An 18,324-nucleotide genomic window follows, 5' to 3' on the forward strand; every position below is an offset into this window, starting at 1 on the left:
TTGTGGGATTGAGCCCTGAGTGGGCCCGCGGATGTCCTGTCAGGCTCTGTGCTGGGTGTGGAGTTTTCTTAAGATTCTGTCCCTCCCTCTGCCTCTGCCCCCCACCTCCCTCTCTCTAAAAGAAAAAGTATCAACATAGGTTGAAAGCAATCTATTAATAATGCATACACACCTTGTTATCACTATTGACTATCCCTAATAAAAATAAATGTCCTTCATTGAAAATATTTATTATATAGATTTTTAAATTTTGAAAGGTACCAAACAGTTTTCACTTTAGGAGAGGCTTAAAAATCTCGTTTTTGTAACACGAGGAATATAATAGGAAAAAATGTTTCCAATTACACATGAATTTTAAGAGCATCCTATTTGGTTTTGCAATTCATTGATTCATTAGTTCACTTATTTTAAAATCATATAAGTGCCTGTTTTGTGCCAAGCTCTAAGACGTGCATTGGAATACCAAAAGTGGAAGAGAAAAGTGTCTGCATTCAAGGCTTCTTCTGTTTTTCTTTATGGCATTTTTATTATCTGGCATTTTATGTGTGCTTATGTGTGCTTATGTTCATTGTTTTGGTGTGAGGTATTTGTGTGTATGATGTTCATTATCTTTCTTTCTTATCCAAATGAAACGTTTCGTTTTATTCATTGCTGACTATATCCATTGCATAGAGGGTATTCCTATAGTGTGTCGTCATTAAATATTTGTTAAAATTAAATATGAAACATTTCTCAAATTAAAAAACAAGTAAGTGTAGTGTGCAGTGGAAAGCTGTAGGAGGAGTATCAACTTAGCTTGACAAGTGAGGGAAGTCAGGCAAGAGGTGAATTCTGGGGAATAAGCCAAAGTTACTGAAGAGTGAAAACATGGCAATTTGGGAAAACGGTGATCTGTATTTCTGGAAAAAAGAGTGTGTTGGTGAAGGGGGAGCAAGGAGGAATGAAGCAGAAGAGGAAAGCAGAATGAAATCACAGTGAAAGCTGGATCCCATGTTAAGGATTATGGTGGATATTCTCCGTTAAGCAGAGTTGAAGGTGGATTATAGTGGATGCTTATTGGTTTGACCTGTCTCATTCCATTTCATCTTCTTCTGATAACATTACCTGACATTCCTTGGTGCATGTGGTTGAGTGCATGGGCCTAAGTGCATCTTTGAGGCTCCAGGGATAGGCATGTGACCCAGACTTGGGCATCTAGCGTTTTCTGTCTTCCTGGTCAGAGAGATTGATTTCTGCGTGAGAATATGACTCAAGTTGATCCAAAAGATTTAATCCTAAGATTTTTTTTTTTTTGTAACTCTTGCATTTTAGACAGTACTTTTGGGTTAAGGTTATAAAGCTTTGAACATATGAACTTAGGCATTTTGGAACCACCATGAGGGCAGGGTCTACTGAAAGTAAAGCCAATATAAAGGAAAGCAGAGTTAAGAGATGAAGAGAGATGTTTTCTGATGATATTTTTTAAATATCTGGATATAGCCACATGTGAAATTAAAGCCATTCATGGACCTTCCATTTGTGTGTGCAAAAAACCCCCCAAAAAACAGGAAATAAAAAGAACACAAAAAACAAAAAACCCATCTTTTTCTTAAGCCTGTTAAGTAAATTCTATTTCTTTCTCATTTACAGAAGAATTCTAGCTGTTTGGATATAGAAGAAAATGGACACTAGATGCAAGAGAGAAAAAGAGAGAGAGAGAGAGAGAGAGAGAAGGAAGGAGAGGGAGGGCGGACGGGAGACTGATTTGGAGATTCCTAGAAAGGAAAATAAGACTGTGGAAGCATCTAGAGATGAGCTACATCAAGCCAAGACTGGAGAACAAAGCATGAACTGAACCAGATTTGGGCAGGGATTTGAGGACTAAAGATGTTCATGAACTGTTAACACAGGCTGTCATTAGAAATCAAAGGTCTTGCCTGAATTTCTCCAAAATCCAAGATGCTAAGTCAGAAATGTTAAAATTTCATCAAAGGTTGAGGGAAGTGTCCTAGTTGGCCTCAGGACAAGGCAGAGATGTGGGGTAGGTCCCAGGCTCAAAGGCTAATAATGTACGTATCCATCTGTGTCAAGCTAGTTTTAAGGAAAGAGCTGTTGACTTCTAGGATGCCTGTTTCAACATGCATTACGTATCCTGGAGTTAATCACAGTACAGAGCTGATTTCCATTTAGAAAGTTGCCTGAAAGTGTAGATGTCTAAAAGTGTCTGAAACTGTAGATGACACACTACAGAGACTAGGAATGAGAGAAAAGAGGCCCCAATACAGTTTCAATATTTGGCTCTGAAGGGAAATTCTATTTCTTAACTGTTAGGGTTACAAACTGCACATTTGGTGTGAATTTTTGGCAGATCCCACTGATGTCCCCCATGACTTCAAACAACTTTGAATCAGTATGTGATTACAGATTACCCATGCAACCATTCCCCCTTAGGTGAATCTACTTGCAAATGGGAAAGCATGTGGCCAATCGACACAACCATGTCTATTCCAGGTTAGTGTAAAAGTGGCTCAGAAGTGGCTTACTTACAGCCTACTTATCCTGTGAAATCGATCTTTCAAAACCCTAAATACCATCTCTAGCTCAAATGATGCTTGAGGGGTTCATGAATCTACAGTCTTTATCACCTTGGAGGTTGAAACTCTCCTAATGTCTGGATTCAGCATCTGTACTCCTATAAAAGGATGCTTCAGTGCAGCTGATGGAAATATAAATCAAGACAAAGCAAGCCCTTCTGACACTTCAGTACAAATAACCCTTGACATGACTGCCCAGCCACAGCTATCAAAAGTAATGTGTAATAAATGAACGATGCCACGCTGTGCTCTATGGTACCAAGGCAAATATTAGGGTCCCTCAAATGAAGATTGTCTGGGACCACAGCACATATATCATTTGAATTCAGCTGTTTACAAGTATCTGAAAGGAAAGGGGAGGATCATCCAACCATTATAGGAAAGGAAAAATCTCATATCATTTTCTATTATTTTTAAAAATTTAACCAGAGGTAGCATTCTTATCTTAACTGCTGGAGACAATACAGTGAACAGATGAAGTAATACACTTGCTTTTTTATTGAAGATTATATCTATCTGCTGTTAGAGGACACTGCCATTCAGAACAAATAGTGGGGATTGATATAAATCATGCTTTAAAAATATTAAAAATCAAAGTGATAGAAACAGTAAGAAAGTTTGGAGCAGAAACTAAAGTGGATTATAGATAGTCTTTTTCTTACTTATTATGAATATGTAAAGGTTTTATAAAATATTATAATGTAACATTCACTAACTTGGGTGGTACCTAAGAACTCATCCTAAATACATATTATGAATATGTAAAGGTTTTATAAAATATTATAATGTAACATTCACTAACTTGGGTGGTACCTAAGAACTCATCCTAAATGCTCACTAAATGGAGAAGTGTTCTCTAGGATTTATTCATTCAACAAATATATATTTGTTGTTGTTGTTTTTTGTTCTCTGTTCTAGCCTCTGAGTAAAGAACAATAAATCAAATAGACAAGGACCTTGATGCCAATCCTTGGGAAACTTGCATTTTAATAGAGAGACAGACGTCAAAAAAATAACTAAGTAAACATGTATTCACTATTGTAGTATATTCTGTGGTGGGAAAGCATAGGATATGGTGAGGACAAATAACAATGGTACAAAATATAAACCAACAGTGGGTTTGGTCAGTTGAGGCATCCTTGAGGTAGTAGCATTTATGACAAGAACTAGTGCAATGGAAAAACTGAGAGATGGCCAATGTTAACATTAATTTCACTAATCTTTTATTTAATTATTTTGGAGTGTGGGCATGTGATGGGGGAGAGGCAGAGGGAGAGAGAGAATCTTAAGCAGGTTCTATGCTCAGTGCAGAGCCCAGCATGGGGTTTACTCTCACAACCCTGAGATCATGACGTGAGCCAAAATCAAGAGTTGGACGCTTAATGGACTGAGACACCCAGGCACCCTATTCTTGTTTTTTAATCCTTTCTTCTGTTGTATAGAATCTGGTGCTAATCCATCTAATGCATTTTTCAATTCTATGATTTCCATTGGTTCTTTTCCATAGTTTCAAATCTTTTTCTGAAACTCCCCATCTCTTCATATATTATATTAATCTCTTCCTATGGACTTTATTTTAAGCTTTTTATTTTGAAATTATCGTAGATTCCTAGAAAGTGGCAAAAATAGCACAGAGAGGTCCCATGAATCCTTCACCCAGTTTCTCCCATTGGCTACATCTTATTTAACCATTGTTCACTAATACCCAGGAAACTGACATTGGTATAAAGTGTATCTAGCTCTCTGTAATTCTATTACCTGTGAAGATTCACATAACCACCACTACAAGATACAGAACTATTCCGCCACTGCAAAGATCTGCCTTGTGCTACTTCTTTCTAAACAATAACACTCAATTCCTCCCCTCAATCACCAACTCCTGGCAATGACTAACTTATTCTTCAATCTCTATAATTCTGTTATTTCAGGCATATTATATAAATAGAATCATACAGTGTATAATCTTTTATGATGGGCTTTTTTTCCCCACTCAGCATAATGGCCTTGTGATCCATTCAAGTTTTTGCATGTATCAATAGTTCATTACTTTTTATTGGGCTAGTGTTCCATATTACGAATATACTAGTTTGCTTAACCATTTGCCCATTATAGGGTATTTCAGTTGTTTTCAGTTTTTGACTCTTTCCTATGAATTTCTAAATATGTTAATTATAGTTATTATTAATTGTGGTCCTTTCCTTTTAAGCCAACATCAAGACTTTCGCAGTTTGTTTCTAGTGACTAAATCTTTTCTCTTGAGCATGTTTTCCTGTTTTTCCTCATGCCTAGTAATTTTATATATATATATATATATATATATATATATATATATGTATATATATATTTAAGATTTTATTTATTTATTTATTTGTCAGAGAGAGAGAGAGAGAGAGAGAGACAACCCCAGCAGGCAGAGTGGTAGGCAGAGGCAGAGAGAGAAGCAGGCTCCCTGCTGAGCAAGGAGCCCGATGCGGGACCCGATCCCAGGACTCTGGGATCATGACCCAAGCCGAAGGCAGTGTCTTAACCGACTGAGCCATCCAGGCGTCCCTTTTTTTTTTTTTTAAATATATTAAATATAATATATTTTCCTGATGATTGTTGGGTTTTGTTTTAATGGACAGTTAAATTACTAATAGGTCACCTAAAATGTGTAGTAACTTGGTTTTACGTGTAGTTAGGTTGAGTCTATTTTAGTTTTTCCTTGACTCAAGGAGAATCTCTTATTTTTGTTCTTTTTAAACCTTTCAGCTATTTTTCCTTTCCAGACTTCTTAGCATTTTGTACATTTGTAGTTCAGGGATCAACCATGGATTTGTGGGAAGTTTATATTCAGATTCTGAGTTTCTCTTGTGGTTCACTTTCTAAGGTTTCTAGGAACTCTGGAAGTTTCAAACTCCATGTTCTGACTCATCAAACCAATAAAACTGTAGTTTTTTGTTTTTGATTTTTCGGTTTTTTTCCTGAAGTTCTGCTGCCCCACATCCCCAGGCTGGTGGAGAGAGGCCTCAGGACAAAGATGTAAATAGAGATTTAACACAGGGTCATTCTCTTCCTTTGAGGGTTGATTCTCTTTTAGTTTTTGCTTGGTTTCAGTTATTCTTTTATGTTCTCAAGCAGATTTTAATAGATTTTTGCTCAGGGTTTATAATTTTTAATCCACAGGAAGGTTAGTCCAATATAAACTACTTTTTCATGTCTTAACATGATGCGTTTATTAATTTTGGCATAATTTTGTCTCTTTGTGTTTCTGTGAAAAGCATTTGTGGAGGTTTTAGTCTAGGTGTCTATGGATAAAAATGCATTTTTATCTTCTTTAAGTGTTTCATCTCCTGGCAATTGGTGCATTTTTCTGTGCTTTCTACTGGGATTAAAATTTCAAGTGTCAAATTTACCTGGGCTAAGAGTTTCCTGATTTGAGATCCAGTGAAATCTTACTATGTTTGAGTCCAATGTTAGTCAAAAAGCCTGCTTATCAGTTAGACAGACACATTTTACTTATTTATTTTCTAGTCACTAAGTCCTCCTCAGAGCAATATATACTATACCTCTCAGTATGATATGACATACAAGGCTTTCCTTTTGCCGTTATGTGTCCCACAGCACCTTAGAAAAGTTCTTTGATATCCTGGGGTGGAATCAAGGCAATAGCCACAGAGTTTGGTTAAAATTTGTTTTATGATCTTTTTAAACGATCTGAATGAATTGATTTCAGTTTGCTTGGGCTTTCCATTTAATCACCTTTCTAGAGTACATTGCTTTCTGAGCCAATTGAAAGACCACGTATTCTCCTTGATACCTTCCCATATTCTACCTATCTTTGAGTGCCCATCCAGTTCATATCTTTAGGTTTTCCTACCAGTGAACCTATGCTACTTTATTTATGTAGGCCTTTTCTCCATGATATATCAATTAACACACATTTCTAGCCATGCAGAGGACCAGCTTTGGTTTAGAAGGCAACTGAGATTGGAATGGGAACAGAAAAGAGGTAGCCTTAAAAACTTCTACTAAACATACTTTTAAAGCTGGTTTGGTTACAAACGGAAAACGGGAAGCCTTTCCCTTTCAGATATGCTTCTCAAGGTAGGTGATGTCCTGTTTCATTTTATAGTCTAATCACCTCCTATAATTTTCTTTTCCAGAAAGATCAGAAGATTCTTGAGGGCAAGTATCATGCGTCCTCCTACTCCCATAGAATCTAGCATAATATTTCACATAAGAGTAAAAATTTATTTGAATGAGTTACTTTGGATTTTGACCATTTGGCTGAATATGTTTGGTATTTTGCCCATAATTTTCTAGTTACTTGGCAGTGTTTGTCCAGTTTTGGTATCCTACTAAAGAGCATGAAGATACCTCTTGAAGATTTATAGCTTGGCTTCTGCCTGATTCTCCAACCACCTCTCATACTACATTTTCTCCCTCATTTGCTATGCACTTGCTACACTAGTCTTCTCTTGGTACTTTCCCACATCAAGCAATTCCTTCCTCAGAATCTCTGTCACTTGTCATTTCCTCTGCCTGAAATGGGCATGGCATGGTTACTGCGGCTCATCACTCAAGTCTCAGATCAAGTGGTAATGTCTCAGAGAGGTCTTACTGATCACCTGTTCTTCGTTCCTTCTTCCCTTGAATCTGATCCAAATCATTTATTTACCCATTGCTCTGTTTTACTTTCTTCATAGCACTTACTACAACCTCAAATTATCCTCTGAATATGTTTATATGTTTATTGCCTCTCTTCCCACAGTAGAATCTAAACTCTGTGAGAGCCAGCAACTTTGTCTCCTTCAGAGAAGTAGTCGCAATGTTCAGAACAGTAGCTAAACCAGTGACTATTTGAGTTGTCATTGTGTGCCATCTTGAAAATAATTTATAGTGGATATGGCATATCAATGTACATAATTTTAAGTTGATTTCAGTGAAACATGGCATAGAAGCGGAAGCAAAAGAGATGTTCTTAAAGAGTAAAAAAGGCATTAATTTTAATTAATTCTACCCAGCATAAGCACAGGTCATAAGATCTACCAATGAAAAGCAAAAGAAAAATAGTGACAATGTCTTATATATAATGATAAGAGCTAGGTAGCTATAATGATAATGAGCACTCACTATGGTCCAGGTATTGTTACAAATATAAGGCTCTTCAAAAACTCATCTAGTTCTTAAAACAACTCTGTGAAGTAGGTATACTATAATAATCTCCATTTTATGGATGAGGACCTGAGGACAGAGGTAACATGAGTCACCTAGGTTGACTGGCCTGACGTTATAAAGCCAGGAAATAGCAGAGCTGGGCAGTTTCATTCCAGTCTGTGGTTATAACCACTGGGCCATATTTCTTTATTTCCACTTAGAACAGAATTGAGTCACTTAAGTTCTCTCTTTTATTTATCAAGCAAATCTGGCATTTTTCTTCTGCATACAGTTTTACAACTATATAGTTCAGAATAAAAGATAATGGACTTGGGGTTGAGTTTTAGGTCCATGTATGTTATTAATCTATGTTAACTCAACCTAACTTCTTCAATCCTCAGTTCTCAAATATATAAAAGGGAGGAGGTGTTTGAAGCTGTATTAAAGAAAAATTACTTTTTTCCCTTGTTATGGGAGCCTTGAGCACCATGCTGCTGATAAATTTTGGAAGAATATTGTTAGGAATATTTAATATGTTACCTGAACTTTATTCATCTCCAGTTTGTTCTTCTCATTGGCGCTCTGGTCTTGTTTGCTGGCTCCCTTTTTCTGAGGGCCTTTTCCAAAGAAGATGTAATTTACAAAGGCATATTCCAGCAGAGCCAGGAACACAAACACGAAGCAACCCATCAGGTAAATATCAATCGCTTTGACATAAGGGATCTTTGGCAAGGTCTCCCTGAGGTGGGTGCTGATGGTTGTCATTGTCAGCACAGTGGTGATTCCTATGGAAGAGAAAGACATGACTTACTGAATGCACTCATTAAGCTGCCCTTTAAAGACTGAGAAGACAGATGCAATTTCCTTATTGGTGCCCCAGAGTGATGGCAGTAATGCCATAAACCATTGGGCAAAAAGAGTAGACATTTTGAAAGACAAAGTTGCAGGCTCCCCATACATTCCATGAACAAATCATAAAACAGGATGTACCATTAATGGAAGGTTGGAAAACATTTTTTTAAAAATAATGCACATGGGCAAAAAAAAGTAAATGGGAAGGCATATCAAAATCCTATTGATTTGTTTACTGTCTATTGTCAAAATGTTTGTCATTCTGTTACACACCACAACTTCTTTCTTCTTTCAGCATCTCCCCATTTTCCTACTAAACCTCTTCTTGCGATACTAATGCCTACGACAGCCACTACCAAACTGAAAGCTGGTTACCAATTTGAGGATACCTACTTCATTCCATATATCTAGAATACCCAGGCCACAAGGTCAGTATTACAGATTATTACACTGATAATGTATCATTCATAGTGAGACAATTCTAAAAGAAGAAATGTATAAGAAAGTTCATGATTTGCATCAATAACTTGATTTATGTCATTTTTAGATATAATCTTGTTGCTTTTGTTTTTCAAATATTACGTCTACTTGATTCAAGAGTCAAGAATGAACTAGTTTCCTGGAATCAAGAAAAGACTTCCTGAAAAATTCAACTTGGATTTGTGAAGAAGAGTAAGACTGTAAACTTTCAAAAGGAAAATTCTGTTTTTGTCTACTTTGTTAAAAACAGCTTTCTTGGGGTATCTGGGCAGCTCAGTGGGTTAGGCTTCTGCCTTCAGCTCAGGTCACGATCTCAGGGTCCTGGGATGGAGCCCTGGCTCTCTGCTCAGCAGGGAGCCTGCTTCCCCCCCCGCCGCCCACACCTGCCTCTCTGCCTACTTGTGATCTCTCTCTCTCTGTTAAATAAATAAATAAAAATCATTTGAAAAAACTAGTTTTCTTAACCATATAATGCTTGCATGGCTGAATAAAAAATATTTGGTGTTGATGACAGTGATGATGAAATGTAATTGAGAAAAGCAAGAATTGAAAGGAAAGTTGGAGCCTAATGTGGGTAATTCATGCTGCAATACTAATATTACACATTTATATAGCATATTACACTTTTAAACACTTTTATTACACTTTTAAACTTTTTTTTTTTAAAGATTTATTTAGTTATTTGACAGAGAGAGAGATCACAAGTAGGTGGAGAGGCAGTCAGAGAGGAGGAAGCAGGCTCCCTGCTGAGCAGAGAGCCCGATGCGGGCCTCGATCCCAGGACCCTGGGACCATGACCTGAGCCGAAGGCAGAGGCCTTAACCCACTGAGCCACCCAGGCGCCCACACTTTTAAACTTTTAAACACATAGTACACTTTTGTGTTTAAAAGTGGAATATGCATTATCTTATATGGCTAATATAAGATATATTATGATATATAAGATAATTATGCGTTATCTTATATGGCTGCCATAACAGCTTGCTAAGTACAATAGGGCAGGTATAGCTGAATAAACAGAAACTCTGAGATTATTTTGCTGTAGATGACCTCGTTAGGGGCAAAAAAGCAAGGAGGTGTTAAACAAAGGCATTTAAAATAAAAGCAAAGAGAGGAGAAGGTAGAACCTGAAATTTGACGAGAGTCCTTAAAAATAAAGACAGGAAATGTTAAAATGAATGTTAAAGACAAAGGACAGCTGGCAAAGAGAATGGGAGGTAGAAAATGAAAAGGGGAAAAAAAAGAGTTTAGCACTCATTTACCTGTCAGATTATTCTAGACAAATTTCCTGATTTGACTATTTAACTTTTAGGAGAACGGATAAAATAGGAAGTCAGGATTGCCATAAAGAAAGTTAAAATGGTTCATATCGGTGATGAATTCAAATATGCTGCACTCTTATGAAATGCCATCATGAATGGTCTTACTTATTTCTTTCAATAACATTTTAAATTTTGCCCTATATAATTCTAGCTAATGTCCTTAGTAGAAATAGTTCATTTACAAATCCACCAATCACACCTCTGTTTCTACTCCTTGGTTTAAATTTTTAGGTAAGAAGGGTTAGTAACTAATTGCCTTTTTTCCTTCGTTATGTTTTAAAATAGCACTGATTTTACATTTCAAAGAAAGGATTAAGTCAGCATTTTTATGTGATGACATCTCTAATCAAAATATCATGAGCTTTGAGGACAGACCTGTAAAGAGAACTACAGTTCATGACCTTGATAGTTATTATTTCCTGCTGTGGACATCATCCACGGTTTTTTCCTTAACCCTATTATACACGTACTCATGTTTGTAGTCAAATAATATGTGCAGATTCATACCTCTGATGGGACAAACTATTGGTTGGCTTTCCTTCGTTTTGGGATGTTCAAAGATTGAGAAGGGACTGCCAGAACTTGACTTTGTGAGCCATTAGAAATTACTCAACCCTTAGAAATTAGCTGTAGAGATGACAATTAGTTTAGGTGTGAAAGCGTGTGCTGAGCATCTAACCCAGTTGAGCTATCTCAAAAGAAATGATGTGGATGTCAGCTTAGCTGGAAATGATGCTGTTACATATTTGGGGTGTGGTGTGTGTGTGTGTGTGTGTGTGTGTGTGTACGCTCACGAGCACCCATGCATGAGAATAAGGCCTAGAAAGTGATAACTGAAAGGGCTTTAGGATCAAATAATGAAGCAGATCCACACATGCTCAGATTCATCAAACAGACCTCTCGTATTCTAACTTTCCAAGGAGCCCTTTAAAGTTTCCAATATAGCGTTTCAGCTTGTAGCAATTACTCAACCATAGCAAGATTAATTTTGTATTTTGTTCCCTAAGGAAGGAAACCATTTTTATTTCATCCTGATCACAGATCATTAATCCAGTTGATGAATGTCTGTGCCTTATTCAAGTGTGATGAGCTACATTTAACAGAAATTCGGATCCCCACGAGTTAACTTCAGTTAATGTTTGAAAGATAGTATTGCCCAACAATTTAATAGCTTGTTAATAGTCACAAGGTTTAGCTTTACCAAATCCATTTGAGAATAACGAATTGTAAATGTTTTTCACTGTAAAAAGCAGGGACCAAAGAGGAAATCATCACAAAGTTGGTAAAAATTAGTGTAATGAGAATTTAAATAGACTCTAAGAAGCACTTATACGGTTAGTATTGATTAGTATTGAGTATATTCCAAGATTTTTTTTTTTTTTTGGTAAAATGCTAAAAAGATATTGCATTGTAAAACATTCATCCTAAAAATGCTTACCCTTAGATGCTTTACTGTCAAGGACTATTATGGTAATCTCGTTCTTTGACTTGCTCTGAGAAAAGCCCTTGCCTATATTTTCTATTGTTGGTTGGTTGGTTGAAGCTAAATCCTACCAGCTCTGTGCAGTGTTGGGAATGCATTACCTAGTGCAACTCTGGCTGCAGATGCATCGTAGTTGATCCAAAAAGACACCCAGGACAGAATTGTAATCAGTGTGGAAGGCATGTAGGTTTGCAAAATGAAGTAACCAATGTTTCTCTTGAGACGAAAACTTAGTGACAGTCGTGGATATGCCCCTGAGTTAAAAAAAAAAAAAAAAGAAAGAAAGAAAGAAAGAAAGAAAAGAAAAAAAAAAAGAGAGAAGAAAGGAAAGGACAAAGAAAAAAGAAAAAAAAAATCAGATCTCCATTTGGTAGGAATCATCTTCTTTAATTTCACAGTACCCCTGGTTCATTTTGGGGGAAATATCCTCACCAGTTGTGAACTCCACTTTCTTGGATACCATCTTGTAGTCGACAATTGAAAACTGAGGAAGCTCAATTTTATTAACTCCTGTTACTGCTCCCTCTCCTCCATTCCAATAAAACTCAATGTCATCAGTGGTATAGCCATCTGAAACCAAGAAATATAGCATAGTTAAGCAGAGCTCCTTTGGTCTAGAAATTCATTTTGAAGACAGTTCGGGAGCTGGAGAGGAAATCCCCAGCAGGTGGTGTTGAGATGACAATGCTTTCTATCTAGATGGCATATAGGTCTCACAATGAGCACTATTCCTGATGGGCTGGTTGTGTCTGTGGTGATAAGATGGATATATCCAACTTTACTGGACATAAATTCTGTGATCATTCAGTAATATCTGTTATCACTGCTCCATAGTTATTTCCTTTGCATCTACAAATGAACTCTTTGGTTAGATAACAGGATAGCTAGGGGTTCCTGGGGGTAGCTCAGTTGGTTAAATGCCTGACTCTTGATTTTGGCTCAGGTCATGATCTCAGTGTCAGGATAGAATGCCACATTTGGCCCCACACTGAGTGGGGCGTCTGTTTGGGATTCTTTCCCTCTGCCCCTCTGCCTGCTTACATGCATTCTCCCTCTCTCTAACGTAAATTAAAAAAAAAAAAAGGATAACTGGATTCTAGTACCTTGAGCATAGATTTTTATTATGCATCATGTAACAACAATAAGTAAAAATCATTGAGCACATACTTATTAAAAGAGAAACAAGAAGGATAAAAGGATGAAGTATAATGGAAGACCAAATTTGTATGTACTTATTATATGATCAAGACATTTAAAAAAAGAAATACACATTTCTTTTAGAAAATTAGGTAAACTTCCATTCATGTATTTTTATTATATCTAATATATAGGGGATAAATTAAGAACTGCATGAATTTTTTCACTAAATTTTTAAAATCGAAATATAGTTCATATACAATATTACATTAGCTTAGGGTGATCAGTAATTCTATACATTATGATTTTTCACTGCAACAAGTGTAGAAAAACTATGAATTCTTGATAGTAACTTTATAGCTTAATATTTATGAAGGTGAGCTTTTTTTAATTTAAGAGGAATGTGTAGAGGATTATAGATTGCATTAGAAAGGTCTAGCCTTTCCACTTCTACTCCCACTTGCTAGGAGTTTAGCTTGGTTGTGGTCATATAAAAGACTAACTTGTATAAAAACAATGTACGGGGGCGCCTAGGTGGCTCAGTGGGTTAAGGCTTCTGCCTTCAGCTCAGGTCATGATCCCAGAGTCCTGGGATGGAGTCTCACATTGGGCTCTCTGCTCAGCAGGGAGCCTGCTTCCCTGGACCCTGCTCTGCTTGCCCCTCTGCCTACTTGTGATCTCTGTCTGTCAAATAAATAAATAAAATCTTAAAAAAAATAAAAACAATGTATGGATATATTTAAAAATCTAAAAGTCATTTAAGGCATATGGAAGGGTATATTTGTTTCTTTCTATTTGGTAGAGGCAAAGAAGATAGTCCTAAGTACACTTTCTATTTATATTCACCTCAAATAAAAAAGCATCAAATCTTTTTTTCCATTAGAATTACTAGGGCTTGTGTTTCAAAGATAACCATATAATGTAGTGAACATTATGCTGACCTACTTTTGATTAAAGTCAGTAATGTATTTTTAAAGAGATTTAACAAAACCCAATATATCTAAAATTTAGAAGTGCAATGCCAAGTGCCAAAGGATCACCATCAACATAACACTGAAAGAATGTAAAAAACTTTAAGCTTTGGGTTTTTTTTTTTTTTTTTGAAGGGAAATATACCTGTCTTAACTTTATTACTTTAAAATTCCCTAACTTGTCTTCAAAAAGCTCTTTTTTGAATTCTTATTCCTTAACTCATTGAACCCACAACTCTTTTATATTTGTTACTTTTGCCACTCTATGGAGGTTGTTATTTACTGTAGTATGTTTCAATATATCTTGTTTTATTTCTTTTCAAGCTATTTCCTTCTAGGTCCAAGAACTTGCCTTTTCTTGAAATGGCAATCTTCCAAGTGCAGACACAGAAATAGATGATATTTACCTTTAACTGTAATTCCTGGTATCAGAGAGGCTGTGAGACCTTCTTTACCTGCTGGTTTAGAATGATCTACATCTTATTGGCATATTGACTTAATGTTATATTGGGGATTTGTACAAATTCAGGTATGGGTCTATATAACTGTGATTCTTTTTTTTTTTTTTTTAAGATCTTATTTATTTGACAGAGAGAGAGACAGAGAGAGAGGGAACACAAGCAGTGGGAGTGAGAGAGGGGGAAGCAGTCTCGCTGCTCAGCAGGTCCCAGGACCCTCGCTGCTCAGCATGTCCCAGGGATCATGACCTGAAGCAAAGGCAGACACTTAACCACTGAGCTACCCAGGTGCCCCTATAAAATTGTGATTCTTAACATTATTTTGAGAATCTGATAAAAACTTCTCAACTCAAGAGACTGAGAAGACAAGCCACAGCCTGGGTGAAAAATATTTGTAAAAGACATTATCTGATAAAGGACTGCTATCCAAAATACACAAAGAGCACTTAAAACTCAACAATAAGAAAACAAGCAACCTAATTAGAAAATGGGCCAGACACCTCACCAAAGAACATACACAAATGGAAAACAAGCATATGAAAAGATGCTCAATATTATATATTTTCAGGGAAATGGAAATCCAAACAATAGTAGTAAGATACCACTACACATCTATAGGAATAGATTAAAGTCTGGAATACTAACACCACCAAATACTGGTGAGGATGTGACGCAATGGGTACTCACATTCATTGCTGGTGGGAATTAAAATTATACAGCCACTACGGAAGACAGTTTTGCGGTTTCTTGAAAAACTAAACATCCTTTTACCATGTGATCAAGTAATCAGTTGTGCTCCACAGTGATTACCCAAAGGAGTTGAAAACTTTTAATCATACAAAAACCTGCATGCATATGTTTAGAAAAGCTTTATTCATAATTGCACAAACTCAGAAGCAACCAAAACATCTGTCTTTTTGTAGATGAATGGATAAAAAGAAACTGTGGTACCTTTAGATAATTGAACATTATGTAGCAAAAAGAAATGGGCTGTCAAGCCAGGGAAACACATGGAGAAAACTTACATGCATATTACTAAGTTAAAGAAGCCAGTCTGAAAAGGCCACATCCTGTATGATTCTAACTATGTGACATTTAAGAAAAGACAAAACTATGGAGACAATAAAAAGATCAGTGATTGACAGGGGTTGGGGGTATGGAGGGAGGAAGAGGCAGAGCATAGAGGACTTTAGGACAATGAAAATACCGTGTATGATACTATAATGGTGGATACATGTCATTATACATTTGTCCAAATCCACAGAATGCTCAACACCAAGAAGGAATCCTATGGTAAACTATGGACTTGGGGTGATTATGATGTGTCCATGTAGGTTCATCAGTTGTAACTAGTGCACCAGTCAGGCGGAGGATGTTGATAATGGGGAAGCTGTGTAGGGGCAGGGGCAGGGGCAGGGCTATATGGGACATCTCTGTATCTTCCTCTTAATTTTGCTGTGAAGATAAAATTGCTCTAAGAAAAGTAAATTCTTTTAAAAAAAACCTTTCCCCAAACTCCACAGAAACATGCACATACATATGTGTAGATGGATAAATACATAAATAAATATAATTTGATGGTAATTTCAGAGGATCATGGATCCCCCGGATCCCATTTACAAGTTTGTTTTATTTATTTATTCATTTGTTTATTTATTTATTGTGGTTTATTTATTTATTTATTTTTTCAATGTTTCAGAATTCATTGTTCATGCACCACACCCAGTGCTTCATGCATGTGCCCTCCTTAATACCCACCACCAGGCTCACCCAACTCCCCACACGCCTCCCCTTCAAAACCTTCAGTTGCTTCTTAGAGTCCATAGTCTCTTCATGGTTTGTCTCCTTCTTTGATTTCTCCCTCTCCTCTCCAGCTCCCAACGTCCTCCATGTTATTCCTTAAGCTCCACTAGTAAGTGAAACCATATGATAATTGACTCTCTCTGCTTGACTTATTTCACTCAGCATAATCTCCTCCAGTCTCATCCATGTTGATACATTTACAGGTTTTAGAAAGAGAACCTCCTCTTTGAAGGAAAATGGCTACTGGCAATATGACAGCTTAAATTCAACCCCACTGGTCTCCCTTCCACTTCTAATTCAAAGTCCTGCATATAGTAGGATCTGGGGAATGTGAGATTAAGTTAGAAAGCTGAGTATAAGGGCTCTTTGGGCCTACTAAATAAAGGGTACTAACATCTGTGTGACTGGAGGAATTGTTTTTTCAGTCCTTTAAGGAGAGGTGTGAGAGTTAAAAAGGTAGGCTGTCTCAGAGAAAGAGATCACCTCCTGATGTATCAGCAGGAGAATGACAACTTACCAGGAGCTCACCATACTTTCCCCCTAGAATATTGTTTCTATTTATGGTTCTCTGGTAGCTGGGCTCAAACCCCAAGTTGTATGTAGGAAAAAACAACAATGCATATAATGGAATCTGATAGTCCTATAGAAGAAAAACAAGCAGAACAACCAAAGTAGATGGCCCCTAATGAAAAGAACTGTTGGAGGAAGTAGACAATAGTCTGAACTCTTCATTTCCCACCTTACTAGAAATATAGGAACACTTAAGAAAATATATGATTAAGTATATTTGATTAGAGCACACTTATATTATTAGACTTCAATAAAAGACGTTTGAGATAATTGAGAAGATGGTTACTGGTGAGGCCAGATTAATGTCTTAGAAGACAGTTTGAGAGAAATATCTCAAAAGAGAACAAAATTATAGAGTTTTATAAAGTATGAAGAAAGCATAATGGCTTTGAAGGACTCATCTAGGAGATCTAATATATAAAGAGAAGGCATTCTTGAAAGAAGAAGAGGAGCCATATAAATAAAAAGAAGACACAAATTCTCTTGAGCTTGAAGAATAAAGTAGTTTACAAACTGAAGGGTTCATTATATTAAGTAATTGTGATATCATTCCTGAACCCCAAGAGTAAAAGAATAATAGAATTTTCCACATAGGAAGTACAAGGTATTTTCAAAGGAAAACATTTTGGGCTTCTTATATGGAAAAGAAAAGCTTATGGAATAACATCTATAGAACATCTAGAGTATAGATAGGCAAAAAGGACAGCAAATCTGAGATCCAAGAGTCCCATTCCCTGCCAAAATACTGCTTCTTTCCAGAGACAATATACAAAGATCATGGAACATATCACTCAGGGACCTGTTTGAGGAAACTATTCTACAGAAAAATGTGACTAAATAAATGAATCAGGATGGATAAATAACACATAATAAGAGAAGTCACCTTGGAAACAGGGGAATTGTAAAGAATAAGTCCACTTTGGTTAAGTCTGTGCAAACAAATTAGAAAATCTGAATGAAATGGATACTTCTCTTGTAAGAAAAGCATTTGCTAAAGTCCAAATCCGAGATAGAAGATCAAAATAGCTTGATTTCATTTCTTACAAACAAGCAAACCCCCACTAGACTCAAATATTTAAGAATTTATAATTCTATTACTACTTATATAGTTCCAAAGTAATGGCTGAGAATGAATACTTCCAAATTATTTTCATAAAGTAAGTAGAGCACATTACTGAACAAAATCCAGCAGTACATTAAAAAAAACAAAGCACAGGGACGCCTGGGTGGCTCAGTTGGTTAAGCGGCTGCCTTCAGCTCAGGTCATGATCCCAGCGTCCTGGGATCGAGTCCCACATCGGGCTCCTTGCTCGGTGGGGAGCCTGCTTCTCTCTGCCTCTGCCTGGCATTCTGTCTGCCTGTGCTCGCTCTCTTTCCCTCTCTCTCTGACAAATAAATAAAATCTTTAAAAAACAAAAAAACATAAAAACAAAGCACAACTAGTGGCATTTATTCTAAGAGTGCAAAATATTCAATATTAGAAAATTCCAGTAATATACTCATTATAACAGATTTAGAGAGAAGAAAGTATATGAT

General features: G+C 36.6%; 1 protein-coding gene across 1 annotated transcript in view; it reads right to left on the reverse strand.

The window, feature by feature from the left end:
- GABRB1 (gamma-aminobutyric acid type A receptor subunit beta1) overlaps window positions 1-18,324 on the reverse strand; it is a 374,709-nt gene that overhangs the window by 9,802 nt on the left and 346,583 nt on the right. Inside the window, exons 6-8 of the mRNA XM_032852416.1 lie at window positions 12,282-12,419; window positions 11,951-12,103; window positions 8,253-8,497 (exon numbers count right to left, since the gene is read on the reverse strand). Of these exons, the coding sequence (XP_032708307.1) occupies window positions 8,253-8,497; window positions 11,951-12,103; window positions 12,282-12,419 (536 nt within the window). The remainder of the gene's footprint in view (window positions 1-8,252; window positions 8,498-11,950; window positions 12,104-12,281; window positions 12,420-18,324) is intronic.

The sequence above is a fragment of the Lontra canadensis genome, unplaced genomic scaffold (genome assembly GCF_010015895.1).
Source record: "Lontra canadensis isolate GAN:19392208 unplaced genomic scaffold, GSC_riverotter_1.0 scaffold1, whole genome shotgun sequence".
Taxonomy (NCBI): domain Eukaryota; kingdom Metazoa; phylum Chordata; class Mammalia; order Carnivora; family Mustelidae; genus Lontra; species Lontra canadensis.